Consider the following 26,210-nt stretch of genomic DNA (forward strand, 5'->3'; position numbering starts at 1 on the left):
CTGACACACGCACACAGAACACAGCAGGGTTGGGCTTCACAGCTGCTCGTGTCTCCGTGAAAATACGTCCAGTCAATCAAATGTGGGTCGGCCACAACATATAGCTAATGCTTTTGATTATAATTATACGAATCCACGCCCCCCCCCAAAAAAGTAATTTCCCTAAATATTTGTCAATTAATGAACATAATTTCTTTTTTAACATCCGTTTACCATCGGCTTGCTTTTTTCTGGATGCACAATGCTATTAAATAGCAACTTGTAAAATCCAGTGCTTCCTGCCTCACGAATCCCAATTTCACCCCTGGATGTCACTAAACCTTAAAAAAAGAAAAAAAAGAAATCCAGGATCAGGATCACTTTTAGCAGCTTTAGCCCTTTTCAAAAATGTTGAATAAAACAAACCAAGCATCAAATTAATTGCTTCGTTCCAGTCATTTTCCTGTTTTCTTATTGTGTCAAAATATAAACGGCAGGCTAATATCTCGTGGGTTTTTTCCCCAGTGCCCTAAAGCAAGGCGGATATATAATGGCAAAGGGGGCGGAGCTTTCGCTCCATTGCCGTCGTTTGTCTGTTCACCAATCCACACGCCACCACCACACACACATCTGCTCCATCTTCCATCTTAATCTGCTAATGAGGAAGGTCACACTGGGTCGACTTTTCTTTATTCCAATCAGGTGATTGTGTTTCACCTTCTCTTATCTCTCTGTGGTGCAGGATTTAAAATAAATACGTGAATACAATTGGAAAATACAGGGAAACGTTCAAATTCATATGCCGACCATCATGAGGATAATCTCATCCTCGTAATTTAGTTGGCTGATTTTATTACCGACATTAAAGCCACCGTTGAGTGTGTCTCATAATGTTTATATTCTGAGAAGTCCCTCTGGTCCCTCTCAACATTAAGCCCAGCCAGGCGACACTTTTGAAATTAAAACTAGGATTTTAGCAACAGTAAGATGGAGCGTGTTTGGAGAATAATTACGGTTACAATCCCAAGAACAAAACCAGGTTTTGATAGCAGAAGAGTAAAATACTGTACATCAATGCTGGTGCTTTAGTTCAATGTTTCGCGGAGCTGGCATGGCATGACAGCGTCGTACACTTGTGGGACAATATGTAGGAGTCAAGCGAGTGCGAGCCAGCTCCGTGTCCCTGTTTCCAGCTCGGCCCTGGCAGCAGCAGTAGCAGCCGATGTGAGCGAGAGAAAGCTCATTAATCTGGACACATCAAGCCAGGCTCAGTCCCACCTGCCGCTGATCCTCCCACTAAAACTGGGACACACCTGGGAGTTCACCCACCTGCTTTCAAGGTCATCAACGCAGGCGCACAAACGTGCTCAGACACATGGGCACATGCTCGCAGCCACTGTGCGCCAATGCAGGCCGGTTTTGTTTGGATGCGGTAAGTCTCACGCAGAGGGAGACGTAGCAGCAGATATGATGCTACGTCGCTGCTACACGCAATGCTAGTCACGCGCTGCTAGTCACGCGCTGCTAGTCACGCGCTGCTAGTCACGCTGCTACACGCAATGCTACGCACACTACTACACACGTTGCAACTCGTGCTGCTACACACAGTGCTACCCGTGCTGCTACACACACTGCTACACGTGCTGCTACACACGCTGCTATACACACTGCTACACAGACTGCTACACACGCTGCTACATGTGCTACTACACGTGCTGCTATACAGGCTGCTACACACGCTGCTACACACACTGCTACACAGGCTGCTACACACGCTGCTACATGTGCTGCTACACGTGCTGCTATACAGGCTGCTACACACGCTGCTACACACACTGCTACACAGGCTTCTACATGTGCTGCTACACACGCTGCTACTCGTGCTGCTACACACGCTGCTACATGTGCTGCTACACGTGCTGCTATACAGGCTGCTACACACACAGCTACACACACTGCTACACGTGCTGCTACACACGTGCTACTCGTGCTGCTACTCGTGCTGCTACACACACTGCTACACACACTGCTACATGTGCTGCTACTCGTGCTGCTACACACACTGCTACACACGCTGCTACACGTGCTGCTATACAGGCTGCTACACACGCTGCTACACACACTGCTACACAGGCTGGTACATGTGCTGCTACACACGCTGCTACTCGTGCTGCTACACACACTGCTACATGTGCTTCTACACATGCTGCTACTCGTGCTGCTACACACACTGCTAAGCTACACTATACCTTATAAACACCTTTGCTGCACATGCTTGATATTCCACATCTTCTTTCCCGTCTCTTTCTCTCACACTCGTCCACCATCGTCGGTGTCTAATTACAATATTCATGTGCTAATTAAGGGGTGAGGCAGGTTCTCTCGTGTTGAGGAGACCGGGGGGTACATGGAGGTTAGCCTGGTATCACGTACCTCTGACACCGCTGAATGCCAATTAATGTGCCCCCCCCCCCACACTCCCCTCTCCTCTCCTGACCTCACATGCTTCCACTGTGTTCCTGCCAAGAAGCTAACAAGCCGGGCAAAGGTGAACACATGAGGGTTTGACGATACATCCTACAGTAGAACATGGCTGTTTCTATGTGGGGTGCATTTCAAATGTTTGGGTTTTGCAGTAAGTGAAGGTTTAGGTTTAGAGTTGATACAGTTCAGGGCTGGGACAATATGCGTATCTCACAATTCGATGCAGACGCAATGTTCCAGTGTTGATCAGAGTTTTTATGTCTTAAGATTCTAAAAGTATTGCGATTCGACATTATTTTACTTTTAAATAACACTAGACCTTGAGAAAAAGCTGATTGAAAAACTTCTCGAGACTTTTACTTTGGAAAATCTCAAAATTGATTTTGTAAAAATGTTTTATTTTCGGAGCTGTGTTGGAGTCAAACTTATTAGTCATTGTATAGAAGCGATGTGTTTTATCGCACCCTGAATTTTCAGAAATATAACTATTTCCAGTTATGAATACGGTTTTGAAATATTCCAAAATTGAGAGTAAACAAAAATTGCATGATTTTGTGTTTGTATGTAGTCGGAGATGCTTTGAATGTATCAGTACTTGAAAGGAAGTATTTAGTTTATATCTAGCAACCCCAAAATTCTAGGAACAATACTTTTCCCTGACAATTTAGTGATCTAATTGTTTTATCATTTACTTTTAATTGATATTGTATATCACAGGTAGCGTGCATTTAACGTCAATGTTTTGACCACGTACATGCGAGTGACGCCTGGTTTGACCGTCGTCGAGTGCAAAATGATAACGCTGCTTGCCAATGAAAGAGTTTGCGTGCAACTTTGCTTTAGCAGTCATCTATCAGTCTACTATCAGTCTACATTTTTAATTCAGTACGAGTCTGGTGCAGCAGGTAGCAGAGCGGGAGAGGTCAGGGTGCCACAGCTGGCGTGGATGTTCTCCCTTTGTGCCCTCGCTCCATGGCTGCGCTTCCACTGGCAGGCAGAGCTGTTGTCTTTCATTACCCCAGGCTGTCTCAATCTCCCATGAGCCCTGGATTGGAACGGTCTGGCGTGGCGTGGTCGGGGCCCGGCGCCAGGCTGTCCACCGGGCCGATGCCAGCTCTAAGTTGGACTGTCTCACTGATGATTAGGACATCGCCTGGACTGCCTTGAGGACATGAGTGCCCACAGTCTGGCTCTATTAGGATCTGCACAGCCCGACTGGAGGGGAGGGGGGGGGGGGGGGGGGGGGGGGGGGGGGGGGGGGGTTATGTTAACGCATCGCCTTGCAGGAGCTCCTGGAGCCAGACAGCAGAGCCATCGGAGGATTGTAAGCGGGTTGCTCAATGGAGAATATTGATGCATGCAGGTGGATGTGGACTGCTTGTTGCCCACATTCAATCAAGGAAACATTCACTGAATAACCACCGTATTATGTGCAGCTAGCGAGGATTGAATTGAACCTTGTTTTGTCTTCAGAAAACCTGAATTGCTGCACTTGTGCCCTTCTAGTTTCAAACCGTGTTACTCCGCCCTCTCTTGTAGATAATGCTTTTCTATTTTGGTCCGGGTCAGGTATTCAACAGCTCCCGGGATAAATATTCACTACCAAAGCAAAATCTTTGCAGAGTATCTGCAAGTCCATTCTTGTGTCTGTTCGTTTCCCCATGGATAACCCCTCGATGGCTTCTTGACACCGGCCTGTTCTTTAAAGGGCTTTGTCTCATTTGTTTACGATAGAATTCCCCGAATACGTCCACACATGTTGGACCCCATAAGGACCCTTTGGGAGGATGATCTCGGACAAGACAAGCCCAACATCTTGCAGTCCACCTAGAACACCAATACCAAGTTTTCTCAAAAGTTACATACAGTGTAACACGTGTTACCAGAGAGGCAGTTGCACCAAACCGGTTCACAGGTGTATTCAGGTTCTCTCTCATTCCCATATACAGGATAGCTTTCAGACGGAAATATCTGAACTATACTTCTATATCTAGACGAGACTACATCTTAACTATGCTGGATGTAAGTAATGTCATCAAGGGTTGTACAGATGTGTTTCCCATGAGGTGAATGCTAATAGCTTTGGTGATCCCCTGACATCCCCCTCTCGCAGTTCAGATGCGTTACGTATGCTATTAGCTCTCTATTTAGAATTGGCACATTTGCTGTCGACATAAATGGTCCCCAGACAATGTTCCTAATTACATAACCGTAGATAGTGCCTTTCTTCTCGCACCATTGTGAGGTTGACATTTATTGGTCTTAGCAACTATTGGATGGATTTCCTTTAATTGTAATAACGTTGTTGATCCACTGGCATTTCTCAAACAATGCCATTTCTATGACACCGTTTATGACTAAATACCTGCCAGATCACTGATATACATCTAGCCTTTGGTGTTGAGTGCTAATGAGCTAATGCTAACGTGTTAGCATTCAGCATGTTAGCATAGCCACTGTTAGCATGTTCGAAAGCACCACGATGCCTCTACAGTCTCACAGAGCCACCAGTGTGGATTCTCTCTTCTTGTTTGTGCCATCGAGTTTATTTAGCATGTTTATCGTGCAAATATCGGCTTACCTGTGCCCCGTCTGTGATGTTGTCATGGTCAGAAGGACGATTAACTAAATGTCTTGCTTTGATCCAGCAGCTTTATTCATATATGACTCACAGCCTTTATTTATCTTGTGTGTGCATCTGAGCTGTCTGCGTACATGTGGACGCGTATCTAATCAAGTGTCTCAGATTTAAAGTACCTACGTATCTGAGTGACTGGGATTCAGAGAAAAGCTTTTAGGGACCAGCTCCCTGGCTTGTGTTCTCTTTAAACCAGCGTTGAGCTGTTTGTGTCCTGGGGGGGGGGGGGGGTGTGTTTGTGTCAACTGTGTTCAGTTTTGTCAACGGCAACTTGTGTGTGTAATCAAACACATCAGATGAAGCGGATCACGAGCAGATTGAGTACATTTAATCTAAGCAATCTGAACTGAAACTGTCGGGGATGGGGGGCTCACTGAGGTAGAGAAGGAGTGTAGTCAGAAGAAGGAAGGGAGCTGGTCTCCACCGTTTCTTTTTCGCCACCAGCACTGGACCGTTTGAGACAGATTGTAAGTGACAAGCTAATGACTGTGGCCACTCGGAGCCCGGCGGGCTGGAACTCAATCCTCAGACGACACAAGTAAAAGTAAGCCTCGTACTCTCTGAGTGGTCCTTTACAACTGGAGACGCACACTCAGCTCAGGTATAATTAATTCACCATCGTACGTGTTTCAGGCAGAAAAAAAACCCACTCCTCTCCATTTTCTCGTAAGACACCGCCTTACATGCCCACACCATTATTTCTCCAACTTTGTTCTTTGTTCTTCTCACTGAAGAACAAGTCCATTTGTTCCCCGACCATGAGCAGCTAGGTTGTTTTTTCTCCCACTGGTCCTCACTGCTGCTCGGCTTGACTTGTTGGGGAGCAATCATTGATAGCCCGAAGCCGTTTTCTTATTTCTTTCTCCAGTCTCCTGGTTGGGAAACAACCTCATTTGGTCTCTGCGGGGTGGGGGTGGGGGGGTGGGGGGGGGATTGGGTTTTTATAGTGGGTGTAGCTCTCTGTACAGGTGTTTCTGTGGCCTCTCACGGCTTTCAGCTTCCACAGATTAAGTCTGTGAGGCTCAAGGCCTGCGGGGGGGGGGGGGGTCTGGGCTGTTGCTGTTGGCTTTGCCAGTGCTGGACTCTGATCTAACACAGAGATGTTCTGTTCAGCACTTCTGTCGGACTCATTAGAGCCCTTTATTGGCTTGTTCGGGCAGATACTTTTGGACAGCAGAGTGTGCTTGGCTCTGTGTGTGTGTGTGTGTGTGTGTGTGTGTGTGCTTGGCTCTGTGTGTGTGCTTGGCTCTGTGTGTGTGTGTGTGTGTGTGTGTGCATGGTGTGGTTGTACCCGGTGTAAGAGTGTCCCACCTGTTCCCACTCACTGGAGCGTCAGCGGGATGTGTGTGTGCGTGTGTGCGTGTGCACAAGGGGCCATAAACTCACAACTGCTCTCAGATGAGTGATGTAACCCTTGCAGGATGGCGCGCATCAGCCGCATCTCGTACTGTGTGAGAGCTCCACCTGCTGGCTCGACTCCAGTCACTTCTCCTCACCTGTCCGTCAAAGCTGGAGCCCGATTCGCCTTCGACGGCCATCTGGCGCTTGTCTTTGATGGATGTGTGTGTGTGACGGGGATCTAAAGGAGTGTGCCGAGAGCCACATTCATCGGAGGCTCTATTTACTGATGCGCTCTATGAGGGGAGATGGTATTGATATTTCATTACCAGTCTAATAAAGGGCAGCGAGTATTGAGTTTACATTAATAGGGCTGGTTTGGTGCAGATTAACATGTCTGCGCTGCTTCATAATGACTCGGAGAGATGCTAAATGGCTCCAGGCTGGGTGTTTTAACTGGCCTCAATGGTTTGACTGATCTATCGATCAACTGCATCCGTCACGACCTGAAAAAAAAACAAACCCTGAGAGTGTGAGAAAGGAGCTCTGGAGATACACCGAGACTGGCAGAGAGACAGACAGATAGAGAACAGACCGGCGGAGAACACTGAGCAACCGAGATGGAATCTGAAAGATAGCGAGAGATCAAAAGAATAACAGAATGTGAGTTAACAAAGAGAGCAGAATAAAGAAAAAGAGCCACGACTGAGAGAAATAAAAAAAAAGAAAAGCAAAGCAATAGCTCCAATCACCATTTCTACAAGACGTCTGTCACTGGCAAACGTTCGACCATCGATCCGAACGTTGTGGAGGTTTTTCAACAATGCAGCGGGCGCCGTGTGCCGAACCCTGGCCCGACCTTGACGTCTCTCGCTCCCTCTCTGATACAATGGAGGTTGCAGCCACGTGGATTAATAGGAAGGGAAAGCCAGACTGGCTTATACTGTCAGGGTGGACACACACACACACACACACACACACACACAGGGTCTTCTTTCCAGTGGTGAGTCTGGGGACAGAGTGAACTTTCAGCACTGTGTCTCTCCGCCTCTTTGTTTTTTTTCTGTGGCCGTGTCTAAACTAAGCCTAATGTGTGATGGTGTTCCTCGTCACGGCACTTTAATACGGCAGTGTGTGTGTGTGTGTGTGTGTGTGTGTGCTGCGGTATACACTCCCTCACTGTAACTGGACTAAATAAGGCCCGTTCACCTTCTATCTGCAGCACTGTGGCGCTTCTTAAAGTGGCAGCGCCTCCATTAAAATGAGTGATGATCCTGGTCTGTTCCCACAGCGCAAAGCCAAGACTTTAAGGCATTAATGGATGGGCCTTTTACCAACACGGTGATCCCTCCCTGCAACTTTGTGCATGTTTGTGTGTGTGTGTGTGTGTGTGTGTGTGCGTGTGTGTGTATCTGTTATTGAGGAAAATGAGGTTTCTAACAGACTCCAGTTTTTTCTGCTGTTCCAGTGAGGAAGTAGAATATGGAGGCGATTTGTATGCACAGCTGCTTTTCATTCATGCATTTGGTTATTCTATTCATTTGACAAATGTCATTGTCACACAGCATCCGATGTATCAATCGTGTGTCTTCTGCTTGTTTGTTTTTTTTTATACAGAAAGTGTCCCAGTATACCATCATTGTCCAGGCGACTGACATGGAGGGCAACTTGAACTTCGGCTTGTCCAACACGGCCACGGCCCTCATCAGCATCACCGACATCAACGACAACCCCCCGGAACTGACCGTCAGAACGGTGAGTCTTCTTTTATTTTTATTTTTATTATAACCATTTGTTCAACGGCTCCTCGTGCAACATGAGAGAGTGGCAGTATTTTCATGATCGTGTTGTTTGCTTTAAATATATTATTGAACGATATTTGGGGAGGATATGTTAGTTTGTTTGTCTTTCATGTCTAGGGGTTAGGATGAAATATAAGATGCGGCCACCCTGCCCACCCCGCCCACCCCAATCTTCTGTCGGCTCTGCGCTATCGTGCCAATGTAAACAACGATATTTGGGAACATTCCACAGCGAGCCTGCAACTTTTTGAATCCTTTACAGTCCTTCATCCGTCAGCCATCGGGGACATGGGAGGACGGCATGTAGGGAAATGACTTGAAGTCACAGATGAGGACATGTTTAACTACTTTGTAGTGTCTCACGGCTGCGCTACGAGGAACTACAAAAGTACCGAGTACGCTTTATAGATCGAAACAAAGAATGGGATCAATAAGGAATGCAATGTCTTTATGAGGTCTGACTCCACCAAACAGTTTCACCCCGGGACTTAAACCTGCATCGGTCATTTGAACAATGGCTCATTTCATCTTTATGCTACCCCATTGTCCCATAAAGCCATTATGCTACACACACAGTAGCATATGGGGGGTGTATTATTCTTGGCCGGAACAGTTTACACAGGCCTCCGTGTTATCTGGTCCCATGCTGGACCATGCACCAGTAGCTGAACTGCAGTATGTTTGAGAGCATTGAGATGAAGGGAATGCAAATACAACAGCGGACAAAGACATATGATACGGACAGCTGTAATAAGAATATGAAACGGTGGCATATGAAGAAAGGCTGTGCAGGAACAACATACGGGGAGACAGAAAAGAAGGAAAAAGCCACTGTGAATGAAAGTGAGAAATCGAGAACAGTTTTGGTGATGCTTGCACTCGCTCCCTGTTGTTTCTGCCAGCCGGGGGCCTCTGGTGGCCACGTTTGTCCGCCGGCATCTGGCCCTGGTCCCTGATACCTCCACACTGGTCTGACAGGACGCCACGGCTGGCCCACGTTTCCGTGGCAGTGTGTGTGTGCGGTTACTAGAAGGGAGGGTCTATAGCTCGTACACTGTCCTGACCGCGGCCTGACAGACCGACAGGACTGCGGCTTCCGGAGACAAACAGATGCCGTCTGCAGCCCGAGCTCAGAGGCAGAGCGAGCGGCGTGTCGGCGTCACACGCCGTTATCCTCGGCGGAGCCGGCGGCGGCTCGCATTCCAATGCAGTTCCAGCCGCATGCTCTGATAAGAGCTCCCCGGCTGTCAGGGCTAGAGCTCACGAACGAGGCGGCCGCTCCCACTCATAGCTGCTTCCCCCCCCCCCGTCCACGGTGCTGGCTCTGTCACCGCTTGTCACCGCTTGTCACCCGGGATGGGGGGCGGAGGGGCTCTGGACCAGAGTCTTCCCGCTAGCCAGAAAATGCTCCTGCAGTGCTTCAACAGACACACCAAAAAAGTGAAATCCAAATGTACATTGTGCTTGACATACACAGTACACCGTGATGTGTGCTCACACGCGCTGGGAGAACCTGCTCGTCGTCTCTTCAGGGCCTCGTTACCCTCCCCCGCTAACGACTGTAGATCCGCCCGAGCTCGTCCCTGACGGAGCCGTTGGCGTTGGTGTGCGACTCAAAGGTGACGACTTAGAAATGAACAAAAGCGTGTCCTCGCCGCACGTCCTTCGCTTCGCGACACGCGGACAGACGTACGCTCTGACATGAACATCACCGCCAGATGCCATTTCCGCTGTTTTGTCAATCTCCACTTTTTTTTTTCCTTCTTTTTTTCTTTTTTTGCTTCCCACACAAAACAAGTCGACTCGGAGCAGTTCAGTAATTATTTGTGCGTGACTGACGCGAGAAGAATTCATTGCTCTCCGCGGGAGGCACGGAGGAAAAACATAAGCGCACTAATTAAGTGAAAATTGCTTGCGGTGGCGTAACCCGAGCTGATATATAGCGTCTAATTTGAAAAAAAAACTACTCAAATCCTTTATTAATTTCACCACATGAGCCTGGATGTGCAATGTTAGTGCTATATGTTTGTCATTGTGTGATTGACAAAAAAGAGATCTTGGTACTTGGCCTTAATCTATTTAATCAAAAGTATCTAATCAAGTGCATCACACCTCAGCCAAAGTGTACCCAGGGTGTTTATGTTCCAGCTGATGGGGCTTGGAGGACTTGTGGGTGAACTCTCAGGCACACCGGCTTACAGATCTGTAGAGACGCCTGCTTCTAAATAGCTGAAAGAGTGCCAGAGTGCCAGAGATTATTCACCACTTTCCCCTGATTCCGACTCCTTGACTTGTAAAAAAAAAAGACAGAAAAGAGAGCAGACTGCGAGGAAAAGCGTTTTGATGTGTGTGTGTGCGTGTGCGTATAACATGAAAAATGAGGTTGCCGGTAGCTGTGTCTTTATTACACCGTAGCGGAGACATAACGGCGTCTTAAGTGGACGGATGGCGGTGTGATATTAGTAGGAGTCTCTTTTGGGACATTTATTGGTACGTAATGCCGTCATTACCCGTCGGTGTTGTTCTCTTTTTTGTTGTGTGTCTGCTGTGGCTCTGCTGTCTAAAAAGGGGGCATTTTCATTCGCCGAGTCAGTTTTTTGGTTAAACGCCCGTAGATTGATCCATCGGTGGTCTATTGGCACGTCGAAGGCTCATGGAATAAGACCCTTGTCAGTGTGGATGCCTGTGTGGTTTAAAGCTCAACTAAATATCCAACTTTTGAAAGAAGAAAGAAACAACGTATTCCTTTTTTAGAGATGCGATTCATAAGCAATAAAATGCACCTTTGCTCAATTCAATCCACCTTTTTTTGGAGCCACAGTGAAAGCGAAGCGCGTAAAGTTTGTATGCCCGAAAGCCTCGTGGAAAAATAAAGTTGAATGATCCTTTTTTTTTTTTACTCTCCGTCATTTGAATTTAACCTGCGCTGCCACAAAGTAACGATTGCCTACGAGTGAATCTTATTGGCCCGCGCTCCTTTTCCCCTCTTCTTTGTGACTACAACATCCTTCAGAAACGGGAAGTGTCTCCGGTGGCTTATCAATGGGTCCACATTGCAGTTTAGTGAGAGTGGCCATTTTGGAAGCGTCCTCCCCGACAGGCAGCACCATTGCGTGGGCCTCAGAGAGAGAGAGAGAGAGAGAGAGAGAGAGAGCTCCATTTGGCCGCCTGACAGCCCGACGAGCTTGGAAAGGTTCGCGGTGGTGTTTGTTGCTAAAGCCCCCGGGGGTGGAAATGAAAATGGAGGAGCACCACACACGAAAGACATACAGTGCATATTGAATTTGTTTCTGTCCTTAGCGGCGTGGTCGTACTGCAGGGGATAGGAGGAGGAGGAGGGTCTTTGCACCCTGGGAGAGGGAGGGAAGGGAAGGAAAGGAAGAAGGAAAAGAGAGGCATGGACGCCACTTCAATCCCACGATGATGAAGCCATTAAAGTGAACAGCATCTGGCAGACACACCCCATAAACAAGTTCACGCTTCACAAGAGGAAACGCGGATTATTGCCTGACAATGTGAGCTCTTAGTGGGGAAGTGTGTGTGTGTGTGTGTGTGTGTGTGTGTGTGTACCATGGAGTGCCCGTCCCCCCGGAGCTTGACACATCTCTATAAAGAAGGACATGCATCCTTTTTGCGCAGTGTTTTCTTCTTCAGGCTCTGCAGCTGTAACCAAGTTTCCTCCGGAGTTGTTTCAGATTGCAATATAATAAAGATCATTAGCCAAAGATTATTCTTACCGCTGCCTTAATTACAGCACTTATCTAATTGCTTATTAAGACCCAGATTTGGAGAAAGCGCAGACTCTAAATTGAACGGGTAAACACTTAATTGAACAAACCCATTAGTTGAAAGAATGGTTTCATATGAGCAGACATGCTGTGGAATAGGGGACGGCATTAACATAACGGGAGATATGATTCTCTATTATCCGCGTTTTAAAGAAAAATACCGTCTCCTTCTGTCGGCCGCCGTCCTCTCCCATCTTTCTCATTTCTGCCCCGTTTGTTTCGCTCGACGCTCTCTCGGTGTAAATGAGCTTTATTGTCGCGGCTCTAAAAATCAGTTTTGTTTTTCATAATAACAGTTCTGGAAAAACGGCGAAAGACGGATGATGACACGAGCCGACGTCGGGAATCTTAATAAATCAACGCATTAGCATGCATTATCCGACTGCTGGAGCGACACGGGCATAACGTTATGATCCCCTTCCTCCCTCCTGCTCTGTAGTTCTCAGGGGAGGTGCTGGAGAACAAGGTGAATGTGGTGGTGACCAACCTGACGGTGGTGGACAGGGATCAGCCCCACAGCCCCAACTGGAACGCCGTCTACCGCATCGTCAGCGGCGACCCCGCCGGACACTTCGCCATCCGCACCAACCCCATCACCAACGAGGGCATGCTGACGGTGGTCAAGGTAATACCCCCCCCTCGCCTCTTGGATCTCCATCGTTATTCAACGAGGCGTCTCGCTCCCAAAGTGCCAGATGCTGAGTACTTTGGTCTCATATTGTTTTTCACTGAATTATATGTCATTTCTCAAATTGGAAAACAATTAGAACTAATCTTCTTGCAATCAGCCACACTCATTTTGTTTTCTCGGTATCTCTCTCTCTCTCTCTCCCTCCCTCCTCCTCTGTTCTTCTCTAGCCGGTGGATTTCGAGATGAACCGTGCCTTCATGCTCACCGTGGTGGTTTCCAACCAGGCCCACCTGGCCAGCGGCATCCAGTCCTCGCTCCAGTCCACGGCGGGGGTCACCATTTCGGTCCAGGACGTGAACGAGCCGCCCGTCTTCCCCGTCAACCCCAAGATGATCCGCTTCGAGGAGGGCGTGCCCGCTGGCACCACGCTGACCGTGTTCGCCGCTCAGGACCCCGACCACTTCATCCACCAGATAGTCAGGTACTTTAAGGTGTCCTGAGCCCCGTACACATGTTGGGATCACATTAATATCATACATCTACGCATATCGACATACAGGTGTGTGTGTGTGTGTGTGTGTGTGTGTGGTGTCTATTGGGAGAGGTGGGCGTGTCGGGACTAATTGTTGTGTTTTTGTTGATACTCTTGTTAAAAGAAGAAACAATTGAAAACAAAAGAACACCGCAGTGCTCAGTGTACCCTATTATGATGGGCCCTACACACACACACACACACACACACACACACACACACCATTGTCTCGCCTCGTCACATGACCTAGTGGAGATTTGACATTGGACAATATCAATGTACACTAACAAACATTACCCAGCATCCATCATTGCATATCTGTATATGACAAAAAGTACCAAACTTGGTGAATTAAGTTTCACTTAATTGCTGCATGAATATGAGAATATATGTATATATATATATATATATATATATATATATATATATATATATATATATATATATATATATATATATATAAATACGTCGTTTTGACAGGACCTCCTCAACCCGAAACATCAAAATGATCTTTAAAGCGTCATTAATTAATTGTTTTGTCTTCATATAAATCACATATTATAAACGCATGCATTCAAGGTGAACTAATTAGAGTGAGTGTCATAAACACATAAATAATAACGCAAAAATATAAACAAAAAACTTCTAATTAAAAAGACATACATGTATGTCTTCTTAAGAGGAGAACACGTTTATGGTAAATGCGTGTGAAAGAAAATGTATTATTGCATTAACAGAGTCATCATAGGAAACCACCTCCTTCAATACCAGGTGGGTGTTTTTGGAGCATTGATACATTGTTGCTAAATGTCATAAATTCCCAATCGATTCGTCATAGTGAAGCATAACTTTATGTCTATTTGATTCAAGTGTACTTTTTAAAAGTTGTAGCTTCCTGCGGGTGACACTTTGTCACGTCAGCGTTCCCCGCTCATGCAGCCGCAATCTGTTTAGGTCAAACCGCCATCTGTTTGCGCGCCGTCTTTCAACCAACACGGCGATTATTGGATGCATTTTCAGCTTCACTGCGAGCACTACAGCTTCCAATACTTTTGGCCCACCCTGTGTACTCTATGTGTTTATCTTTCAATCTGTGTGTTTATCAGCTGTGAGAAGTTTCTCCACCGTTTCATCCCTCTCCGGTGACATTCTCCACCGACCCTCCCGCCCACCGACCGGGCTCCGGTTACCTCCCCGTTGCCAGGCGACCGGTGTAAAGAGGTCATCCTGTAACGAGTTGGGACACTGTCTGCCTGCCCTTCTTAGATCCCCATCTTCTCTTCCTCCTCATTGAACCCATCCCTCATCCGTCCTTCCTAACCGGGGTGACGCGCCGCGGGCACCGTGCCATCCAGGCATCGACCCTGTGTCGCAGAAACTCCCACATGCCGGCTAAGGTCCAGCTGCAGCGTAGCCGGCTCCAAAGTGGGAGATGGATTTTTCTTAATGTCAGTAAGACGGCCTCTTCCTCTGAGGAGCCCAGTTGAAATGTTACTGAATTGATAGCGAGGGAAGGAGTTGGATATGTCCTTGTGTGTGTGTGTATGTATATATATATATATATATATACTGCACCGAGGAGGGAGCAGTATCCACATTGCCGGTTTCTTCTCCGAAAGAGACATGTCATGCAAACTAAGTGGACTGGGCTCCTCTGCTCTTTGAGAGAAGCAACTCCTCTTTTACCCTCTTTTTTTCCGCCTCACCCCCCTCCCACCCACCCGCTGACCCTGTCACTTTCTTCTCCGTCAGTCTGTGTGTCTGGTATTGATGGGAGCTCAGAGCTGTTCTCTTCTCCAAAGCAGCTTGCCAGCAGACGCCCGGCTCACGCTCAGACAGCCTCGCCGCTGCCGCTGTATTCCCTTCAGGTGACCTCGCCTGAACCCTGACTGAAGTTCACACAAAGAAAAAAGACACCGAAAAATGCAGCAGAGCCGTAGACTCGCGACGTGCACACCGGCTCCCGCAGGGGATGAGTGAAAGGCCTGTGCGTGAGCAGTGGATGGGAGGGGAGCCAGCTCATGTCTCTGAATTTCTTGCTTTTTTTTTACCCTCTGGTGGAAAAGAAAGATGATGCGAGAGCGGGCCTTTTGTCCAGCGGATTTAAGTGGCAGCATGAGCTAATTCGTGTGTGCGTGTGCGTGTCTTTCTTTATTGGAATATTAGCCCCGCGGAGTGAGGACATGCTGGCTGGTCCTGTAGTTTAAAGCCTGGGTTCAGGATTAAAGGGGCGCTCCGAGAAATCTTCCACGAAGACTTAAGAGAGACCAATTAGACAAAGAAAAGGTCGAATTTGAATCAGCGTGGGGTCGAGACGTCCTGACATTTGCACAGTGTCGACGCAGCCTGCAGCAGCACCAGCTCCGGTCCTCGGGGCGGCGTCTTCAGGCGACGTCGTTTATCGAGTGTTCTGCACGTCGTCAGCGTTTTGGCAGCGCACGATGCATCTCAACGGCGTCTTTCATGGGATGCAAGACTTGTCATCAGAGGAGTGCCCTTTAAGGATGGAATTAGAGTTTAAAAGCTCAGAGCAGTGAGAGCAAATCTATGATTGAGGGATTGCCTCTACATGGCTCTCAACATGGCGACAGCAGTGCAAACGATTTATATATATATATATATATATATATATATATAAATATATACTGTATATATATACATATATATATATATATTTTTTTATATATACATATTTTTTTTGTTATATATATATTTTATATATATATATTTTTTGTAATATATATATATATATATTTTTTCAGAGGAAAGGAAAAATCTTTTTTCATTGTCAATTCTCCTAAAATCAGGAAATGTCACAAAGTAGCTGATTTAACTGTAATGTTGTGTTTGTTTTTGAGCTCTTAATGTGGGCCAGGAGTCTCCAGGGGCCCCACACAGAACATGAAGGGTTAAGGGGTTTAAGACAATTTGCTCTGCCATCCGCACATGAAGACAGCAGGAGGTGACATCTTGTTGGCACAGGAAGGAGATGAGAGTGCCAGGCATGACACGCACGCGTCAGAGTCTAACCTGCAGGGTGACATCGCATCCTGACTAACGCTGCATGACAATCTCTTTCACTCGAAATTAGATTCATTTTCATCTATTTATTCAATTCTCTAAGGAAGAAAATGTGTGTGTGTGTGTGTGTGGGGGGGAGGGGGGAGAGTATGACGGCTGGTGACTGTCGTCGTGTGTCTTTGACTGCCTCCAGCCTAGAAGTGTGAGTCTGTAGCTGGAGGTGGAATTCGTTTCCCCCGTGAGCCTCCAACGCACTGTGAATAAGCCCCAAAGTCACGTTTTCTATAGCAGCCACGTTTACATTCAGACACACGCCTCTGCTCTGGTCTTTCACCTCCTCTTCCTCCTCCTCCTCCACCTCCTCCTTCTCCTCTTCCTCCTCCTCCTGTCGTTGTGCTGACCCGCTGACCATCTCACCTTCTAGCAAGCCTTCCCCCCGCTCGTCCACCGTTAAACGTCCCTCATTAGACCCGGGAGCGAGGCCCTTCCTCCGCTCGGCACATTTTTTTAGGACTCGTCATCATCGTTAATGGGATTCTGCCGGCTTTAATATGCATCTGTCACTTTCCCCTCCGCCGACGTATCGAACGGCGACAGCCGGTGAGCGTCGGTGGCGGCTGCGTGGGAACAAAGAGCGGCGAAGTTTTTTTTTTTTTTTTTACGACCGCCGCTCGGGCTGTTCCGCACGTGGGTTCAGCTTTTTCCATCGGTCTTGTCGTGCTAATGAGCCGCCGCGATGATAAGCTCGGCGGACACGTGTTCCGCTTTCCGCGTCGCCGCAATATATCAAAGGTGCTCGCGCCGGCGTTGCTTATTATTACGGTGATGAATATTACTTTGGAGTAGAAGATGCAGAGCCGCTGGAATTCAAGGAGCAGTCAACATCTGGCATAGGAGTCCATATTATTTTGTGTCTGGATTAATGAATGTGTGTGTGTGTGTGTGTGTGTGTGTGTGTGTGTGTGTGTGTGCGTGCGTGCGACACAGGTACTCCAAGCTGTCCGACCCGGCTAACTGGCTGAAGATCAACAGGACCAACGGTCAGATCACCACCATGGCCTTGCTGGACCGGGAGTCCATGTACGTGAAGAACAATGTGTACGAGGCCACGTTCCTGGCGTTCGACAATGGTAAGTCGGGTAAGTCACGATGTGTGTGTTGTGACTCTAAACATACAATCAATGATTTTTTTTTCGAGACCCGAAAGAACCCCCCTGCAACTATTGGATGGATGTGCGGTCCATTTGGCTCAGGCGTTCACCAGAAGACGAATCCTTATGACTTTTCTCTAGCGCCACCTTGAGGTTGGCTTTTTAAATCAATATTTGTGATGGATTGATCAGACAAATGAACCAATATTAGCACCCTGACGCACTAAACCGAGTTGATGTTGCGCCTGCTAAACACCGGCGTGTTGGCATTGAGCGTTTTAGCATGCTAATGCTAGCATTTAGCTCAAAAGCACCGCTACGTCTATGAATTGTTTTCAATGTTTCTTTTTGTTTTTTTTTGTTTGCCGTGAAAATGTTACATCGGCTATATTTTAATGAAATGTGCATCACCATTCATGGATGCAGTGGATGTCATTATGGGCTACAACGTCGTCAAGTAACACATTTTACTGGATTATTTCTCACTCCGCTGGCACTTATCATCCAAACACATTGCGAATGATGATTTATTATATCACAAATCTGGTCCATAACTTCAAGCGAGTGTAGATGAACTGGAAACTAACTCCTGTCACTATAACGGGTCTAACGCATTACAGAGGTGAGAGCCTCAAAACTCATTATGAAGCATGGCTTCACATTTTACTTAATATTACAATAATTTAATGGACCAGAGCTCCACAAACACAGAGCAAACAGCTGTGGATTTGTGTCGCGGAGGATTAATCTTAAATATGTCAGCGGATATACATATTACTGCACCCTATAAAAGTATACTGTGCACATAAATACACGCATCCCCCCCTGACCCCCCCACCCCCCTGCTCTCTGAAGTGAAAACGGGTTCCCCCGACGAAGGTTCTCGAGCATCGACAACAACGTATGAACCGCAAATAGAGGCGCCCGCTCTCCGTGTAAGTGGGCGGGACCCAGGTGGGTTTTTTAATTTTTTTATACCCCGGTGAGAAATGAGGGGTCGGTTGGCCCCCGAAAGCACACCGACGTGAGCTCAAAAGCGGCGACTCCCATATTGATTCTGGAGCCCGGTGTCAACGAGGGGGATATATTCCACTTTGATTGAAATTCTCTTTACTTATTCTACTCGAGCGAAGCGGAAAAGAAGCAACAAAGCACCCGGCCAATCATAACCGACAAGACGGTCGATGGGCCTTGGGGAGAGGGGGGGGGGGGGGCAACGGACCTTTAACACAGTTGATGCACCGAGTTGCCGTCTAGATAGAGGAAGAAAAAGTTGAAATATGAAAAATGATGAGCTACTGGGGGTGAACCATATACTGCATTGCATCGTGAATTGTGTCGGGCTTGCTGACAGTCTGTGGGCAGGGGGGTTGTCGACTGGATATCAAGGCTGCGATCTATCACTGCAGTCTGTTGGTTCAGCGGAGCCGCGCACACAACACTTTACGTCATCACTTGAGTACGAGTTCAATTTTATAATCGGTATCAAAATCTATCATTTTAAATGGGTTGATATGAACTGCGTATGTTATTATTATTGGCAAATGATCACCGGTTACTGTGATTTGTGGGTTCATGATTTGCTCACACACACACACACACACACACACAAAAAAGTGTCATATATTGTTACTAGAAGAACCCACTCGTAAATATCATCAATTCAAACCATGTGAATGACCCCGACGGTTATTTCTGTATTAATCCGACAAATCGTATAATATCATCATATTAGAGGCAGATGTGTTTCGGAAGTAAAATCTTAATTGTGAAAGTAAGTAGCAGCTAAAGTGCTCAAATAAACCGTTGTGGTGTAAAAGAGTACCTCAAATTAATTATTTTTTTATCTCGGTACTGTGCGCTTCAGATCATATTCCACTGGAGATGAAGATGATTATCTGATCACATCCACACTGGAGTCTGTTGATTATTTTAATTCTGCCCATATGTTTGTATCAGTAACTTGAACCACATCCCGGTGGAAGCAAACACTTTAAAAACGAGAGCGATTATCAATTATGAGTCTTTGTTTTGCAGATTGCCCACATCTTCTGCCAGCGTTAAGCTCCTGAAAACTTCCCATCTTAAGTAATTCCCTATCACGTTCAATATTAATGACTAAATAAGGAACAATCAAAGGGAGATTTTGCAAGAAAATATCCTTCTGTGTTATTTATAATAAGATTTTAGCACTCAGTAACTCTGCTAATGAGCTTCACTTATGGTGTGTGTTTGGATCAGATTATAGAACAAACCCCATAACTTTCCCTTTTGGATTCAAATGTTGCTAAATCACAACAAAGAGTAATAATAAAATGTGAAATAGCCAAATCTTTGACGGGCCTACTTGTCTTCACGCGTAACGCCAGCGCTCAAAATAACACGATTATTGAGGAAATAACATTTTCAGGGCTTTTAAAATATTCTACAAGACAAAAATCAGACGGATTGCATTGAGACGGACCGGCGAGGAAAACTTCCCGTCCACTTTACTTTTTTTACTGCCGCTGAAGGAAGAACAACGAGAGGCGCTCGCTCCCAGCCGTGCGGCTCCGAGAGCAACAGAAACAACAACAACAACATTTCTCGCTCAGTTATGCGGCGTAATTAAAGCACTTAGGAGATTTGACAGCGAATGCATAAAACATCTAAAAGAACAAACAAAATGTGTCTCGCATCCTGATGGTTCTGTTCCGGCCTGAATAACGTCATGGTGAGCTGGTTGTTGCTGGATGTAGCGACGGGTTAGCGACTGGGTTTAGCGAGGGGTTAGCGACGGGTTTTAGCGACGGGTTAGCGATGGGTTTAGCGACGGGTTAGCGACGGGTAGCGACGGGTTAGCGACGTTTCCAGCCGGGCTTTAGCGGATGGGCGGGCGCTCGTCGTCCAGGACGGGCCTCTCCTCAGCCGGTCCCCAGGAAGCAGCCAGCAGGGGGGGGGGGGGGGGGAGTACACAGTGCTGCCCCCTCTTCAGTAAACAAGACCAATTGTTTACCCCCATTGTCTCACTTTCACACACGAATCAGCCAGAAGACACAGCGTTGAATTTAAAATATTGTTTTGCTTCCTTCCGTCGCTTTCTCATCACACTGTCTCTTAAATCCTTATTACGGCTTATTAAAAAGCCGTAATGCCGTTTCGCTCCTCTCTCGCGGGACCGCCGCGTTATCATCTCGCCACATTCTCATCTCGCCACATTCTCATCTCGCCACATTCTCCTCCTTTGATCTCTTCGCCCTCCCCTCCCCTCCTCTCCTCCCCCCCCCCTCCTCCTCCTCAGGCTCGCCTCAAGCCAGCGGGACGGGAACCCTCCAGATCTACCTGATCGACTGTGAACGACAACGCGCCGGTGCTGATACCCAGGGGAGTCCCAGGTGTGCGCGCTCGCCCGTCCCAACTCCTAGGGTCAACATCCACGGCGGCGTGACGCCGCACGCCGACCCCAACGTGGGGCCCTTCGTCTTCGAGCTGCCTTCTTTCCCCGCCAGCGTCCGCCGCAACTTGAGACCATCTCCCGACTCAGCGGTACGTTAAAACGCACCGCACGTTGTTTTTCACTCCGATTCCATATACCGCAAATATGTCACGTGGATATGTACAATATATGTGGGAATGATATATTCGGCATACCCGGACGAATTAACCATAAACGTAACAGATGGGAAGCGAAAGCCCTCTACAGAGTAAACTGGCGACATTAATCAGGGGGGACCAGGGATTGCTGTAAGCTGCGAGAGAGAAGTCCAAGTTTAACAAATGTCTCAGAAAGCTCACCAGTGAGGGACGCGGGTGCCATCCAGTGTTGACGTGCGATCCATCGTTTGTGACAAATGAGATCCATTCGTCTCCCTGTCCCCCGAGCGGCCGATCTGTCACCTGATCAACCCAGAGGGATGCCATCACAGCAGTTGTCTTGAGGACAAATCTGATGGCGTACCTGGATCCTTCTCCCACCGAGGCTCTTGTCTCAGCTCGACTGAGTGATAGATGCCGAAGGTCACGCGTCCTGTTTTTCTCTTCATATCTCCCTTGCACACGCGTCAGAATGGCGGCCGCCGCAGTTTGATCGTCTTCGGTCTGACGTCCGTCCGTCCGTCTCCTCATGACGACGCACGCGACGACATGACACCTGCAGTAAACTAAATGTTATTCCTCCGCAGTGCACTAATCTTATTTTCCCCTTCTTCGTCTTCTCTACCGCCACTCTCCAGGGGACTACGCTCAGCTGAGGCTAAAGCTGCCTTACCTGGAGGCGAGCGTGTACGAGATCCCCGTCATCGTGTCCGATTCGGGGAACCCTCCTCTGTCCAACCGCTCCGTGATTCGGGTCAAAGTGTGCCACTGCGACGACAACGGGGACTGCAAGCGCCACGGGGGCGGTGGCGGCCGCCGGCCTCGGCAACCGGGGCCATCATCGCCATACTCATCTTGCATCATCATACTGCTCAGTGAGTACGCCGTCGTCGAATCGGTATCGTATAGAATGGTTTTTTTTGTTTGAGTGTTTTTTAAAGACGTTATGACATCTTCTCTCTCTCTGCGCGTCACAGCCATGGTGCTGCTGTTCGTGGGTGTGGATGAAGCGCAGAGAGAAGGAGCGCCAGGCCAAGCCGCTGCTGATCGACCCCGAGGACGACGTCAGAGACAACATCCTCAAATATGACGAGGAGGGAGGAGGAGAGGAGGACCAGGTATCATATATATATATATATACACATCGTTAATTATTATATAAGACATAAAAGGCTGTCAACCAGCAGTGGCATGAAAAAAAGATGCTATTTACGGACTATCATGGAAGGTCGGGAATGTATTGGCAGATTACATGAGACAACTTTATTTATATCCCCATAAGGGAAACTAGTTCAACAGAAACCGAAGAAACACAACTAAATTTTAAAAAATCTATCAAAGTGGTTCAGTTAATGATTATTTGTGAATGTCAGAAAATAGAGACACTCATTCCTTACAGATTCATGAAAATATTCAGTTGGCTGTCATATGTGCCAAAGACATACGGATCAAATCCTCGAGAGGCTGGAAACCAAGCGAACGTTTGCATCTCCGCTCTGAGAAAAACAGTAAAAACACTTCTCAGTTAATTGATCGGGAAAATAGACTTTTGATTGGAGTGTTGCAGCTCCGCAATTAATAAAGAAAAACTTGACACCAATTAAACAGTTAACGGATGTGAGATGAAACAGTTCACTGAAATGATATTCAAAGAAAGTGAGAACATGGAAAATTGTATTTAAAAAAATATATTCATATTTACCATGAGGATTTTGAAAGCCTGAATCAGCTGGCTCGTCAATAGCACTTATAGAGAATGAAAATATACTTTTTTTTTCTCCTTTTCTTTTTTCTCAAGCGAGTTAACTTTGAAAAAAGTTTTCCGAGCGCAATCGGCCCCGCGAGCGAGAGCGGAGGCAGAAGACGTGGGCACCTCTTTGTATGGAAAATCCATTTTTCTGTGTAGAAATATCTATGGAAGTTATGAACCTCCACCGCACGCCTGCTCTCCTCATCTAACGGTGCTCTTGAGATAAAACACACGTTACAGCTTTTGTTAATACAGAAATATATGACTAATTATGCCATTTTAAACATCTGCTATTTTCCAACACACACACACACATAGTTAACACACTGCCGCGTGTATATGTTCTCTCTTCAGCACCTGTTGTAGGATTAAGAGAGCATATTAACGAGCGCACACACTTTAAGAGCAGCCTGACATTAAAGTGTGTAACGCTGCTAGTTCCTATTTCATTTGTTCGTTGTTCATAATCTGAACTTCACCATCGCTTACGGTTCCCATCATCACGAGTGTTTGATCAAACCCCAGACGCTATCGCTTTCAGTATGTTTCGTATTGTTTTCATCCGGTCCCCCGAACATCCTCGTTTCTAACGGCAGAACGCTAGGAATTGTGGGTAATTCCCTCAAGCGGAGATTGCAGCAGTGCAGATAAAAAAAAAAGGGGGCTGAAAGTCTGTTGGAAAGCCCGGCAGCGCCGCTGTCTCTGCAAGTCGGCCCCGAGCACTGGAGTGATCATCAAAGTGTGAGAGGACCCGGCCCGAGGAGACCGGGCCAGCTTCAACACACAATGCACGGGGAGAGAGAAAGGGTTCATGATTCGTGGTCGAATTGCTAAGTGACCCTCCTGAATGCTTAAAAACACACACATTTTAGCTGTCAGTAGATTTTAGTGGATCGTTCTGTTCACACGGTTAACGTCTTGATTTCCTCCGCGGTCTTCATCCAGGACTACGACCTGAGCCAGCTGCAGCAGCCCGAGTCTTTGAGACCACATCATCAGTAAGCCGGCGGGGGTGCGCCGGGTGGACGAGAGACCAGTGATCGCCGAGTCCCAGTACCCCGTCAGACCCAGCCTGCCCCACCCTGGAGATATAGGAGACTTCATTAATGATGTGAGTTCAAGAAGAAGAAAGCCTCCTCTCATTGTTTCTCTGTGCACACGCCGGCCAGTATCCCTCATTGATGGGACTCACACAAAGGTTAATAACGCTGCTCCAGGTCGGAGAGGAGGTCGCGTGTGTCTTTTCGTTATTCATCCGAATTTTTTTCCGTCTCCAGGGTCTGAGGGCGGCGGACAACGACCCCACGGCGCCCCCCTACGACTCCCTGCTGGTGTTCGACTACGAGGGCAGCGGTTCAACCGCCGGATCCGTCAGCTCGCTGAACTCCACCAGCTCAGGGGACCAGGACTACGACTACCTCAACGACTGGGGCCCCCGGCTTCAAGAAAGCTGGCCGACCTCTACGGGGGAGGGGACGACGACTGAGAGCGGAGCAGGGTGAGGGGAGGGAGGGGGGGGGCTGCGGCAGGAGATCGAGAGAGGTGGGGTGGTTCGGTTTGACGGATGCTCCCAGTAACCGGGCCGTTGGGGTTTGCTCACAGCGAACATGAATCCGCTGCAGCGCGACTGTATGTCCGGCTTTCTATTTCTAGTGATGTTTCTTTCGGGTTTGTTCTCTCACCGCGCTGGACCCGGAGCTTCGGGACGAAGCAAGGCGGTGCGTGAGAGACGCGAGTAGTGAATCTGTGGCGATTTGATTTTGATTTTTTTTTTTTTTTTTTACGAAAAAACCATCTCTTGCTTTAGTCTCACACTGAAGAGAATGTTATTTTTTTGGGGGGGGGGAGGGAGGGGGAGGGGGGGGCTGATGCTCTCTGACTCTCTCTTTCCTCGTCAACTTGAAATTTCCTTAGAACAGAAGCACTGTCATTTTATAAAGTGCCTTTTGTGGGTGTGTTTTTGTATCAGACTCCTGCTATCTCAGGGTCGGTTGCCATTCGTGCGGTGCAGTGGAGGCGCGTTCTCTTTGTCGACCTCCACCCTCCTCCCCCTCCCACACCCCCACCCCTCAAACCAGCCCCGCCTGTCACTCTCCTCCTCACCAGTGGTGCAGATGAACAACCCCTAGCAGCCAGGTCCCAGGAGGGAAGGACACAACCAGGGCAGACTTATCGGGATATCATAAACCCATGAATTATGGCCTAATAGACCGAGCCGGTAACAGTTGCTATGGTGAAGACAACTCTCTCTCCCCCCTCCCCCTCCCCCTCCCCAAGGACCTCCCTCAGTTTGACTTTTCACAAGCATCACCTGTCGACAGCGCCGACATTGTGTGAGAACCATTTTTTTATACATGTAGGGGGGGTTTCTAATTTGTGGAGAATGCCTGCCTTTCCTCTGGACTCCCGAGTTGAGGAGCCTTCCCGTTGAGATGCTTGCCTGCCCTGTATGGTTTCGTGTTGCTCTCTAAAAAAGCGTATGTAGGCATGGACAGTGGGACTCGAAATGTCTTGGAAACAATCTTCTTCTTTTTTTTGTCGCCTTGAACATTCTTCTTTTCTCCCCCCCCCCCCCCCCTCCTTTTTTTTTTTTTTTTTTAATAGGCCGAGAAAAAAATATTAAAAAAAGGTGCATGATTCTTTTTTTTTCTTTTTTTTCTCCAAATGTTTGACTCCAAGCACTTGTTAATATGTGGTGAGAATGTGAAAATAGTCAGCGGAAACTATATGAGTATACTCTGTATAAAGACACTGGGGAAATAAAAATACTGTAAGATACCTATTTTTGAAGTATTGATGACATAAAAGTTGCTGCTCTTTCTCTAAGCTCTTCACTGGGCTGAGGGGATTTTTTGGGCCCGTTCATTTTTAATATGTGGATATTTTTCAGTTTTTCTTCGTCTTCTGTTAAAGCATTATTCCATTTTTTTTCTTTCAAAGATGCCTGCTTCACGTTTTGGTTTCAGTTCCACTCTGTGTTTCTTCTCATGAGATTGTTTTATAAAAAAAAAAAATGCTTTTGTTATACTCCTTTTATATATGTGAAAACACAGCCTTTCACTCTCTATTGTCTCTGACGGACGCGTTCCTCCCGTCGGCCTCTGGCCTCGGGACGGAGGACGCTTCATTAGCCATGCCTGCTGATAGTTGTTCTATTATTCAGTGTCCTGGAATTATTTTATTCAATCATCTAGATACTGAATGTGTGCTTCAGAAAATAAACAAGACGTGTTTTGAAAATGTGACATCTTTTTTTTTTAAATATATATATATATAATTATATAAATATATATAATATATATATATATTTTATATAATATAAATATATATATATATATTACCTACATTAATCATCCAAGGTGTATGCTGAACTGTGTGACATGGCAAATATAATTGGCTTTAAATTATAATGGGCCGTGTCTTCTTTTGAGAAGCGTTATTAATTGCAGCTCTCTCGACTGGCCTTGAAGAAAAAACGCTGAGTTGGGATTTCTCATTTGTGCCCTCCCCCCTTCCCCCACCC

General features: G+C 47.1%; 1 protein-coding gene across 1 annotated transcript in view; it reads left to right on the top strand.

Moving 5' to 3' along the window:
- Nucleotides 1–24,173, top strand: part of LOC117730908 (cadherin-4-like) — a 172,199-nt gene extending 148,026 nt beyond the window's left edge. Inside the window, 19 exon segments of the mRNA XM_034532971.1 lie at nt 8,057–8,194; nt 12,469–12,654; nt 12,888–13,141; nt 17,201–17,352; nt 20,645–20,694; nt 20,696–20,728; nt 20,730–20,765; nt 20,767–20,868; nt 20,871–20,889; nt 21,576–21,727; nt 21,729–21,764; nt 21,766–21,792; nt 21,794–21,812; nt 21,915–21,934; nt 21,936–22,055; nt 23,633–23,671; nt 23,673–23,798; nt 23,965–24,129; nt 24,132–24,173. Of these exon segments, the coding sequence (XP_034388862.1) occupies nt 8,057–8,194; nt 12,469–12,654; nt 12,888–13,141; nt 17,201–17,352; nt 20,645–20,694; nt 20,696–20,728; nt 20,730–20,765; nt 20,767–20,868; nt 20,871–20,889; nt 21,576–21,727; nt 21,729–21,764; nt 21,766–21,792; nt 21,794–21,812; nt 21,915–21,934; nt 21,936–22,055; nt 23,633–23,671; nt 23,673–23,798; nt 23,965–24,129; nt 24,132–24,173 (1,716 nt within the window).
- The last annotated feature ends 2,037 nt before the right edge of the window (nt 24,174–26,210 follow it).

This window comes from Cyclopterus lumpus, chromosome 5 (assembly GCF_009769545.1).
Source record: "Cyclopterus lumpus isolate fCycLum1 chromosome 5, fCycLum1.pri, whole genome shotgun sequence".
Lineage (NCBI taxonomy): Eukaryota > Metazoa > Chordata > Actinopteri > Perciformes > Cyclopteridae > Cyclopterus > Cyclopterus lumpus.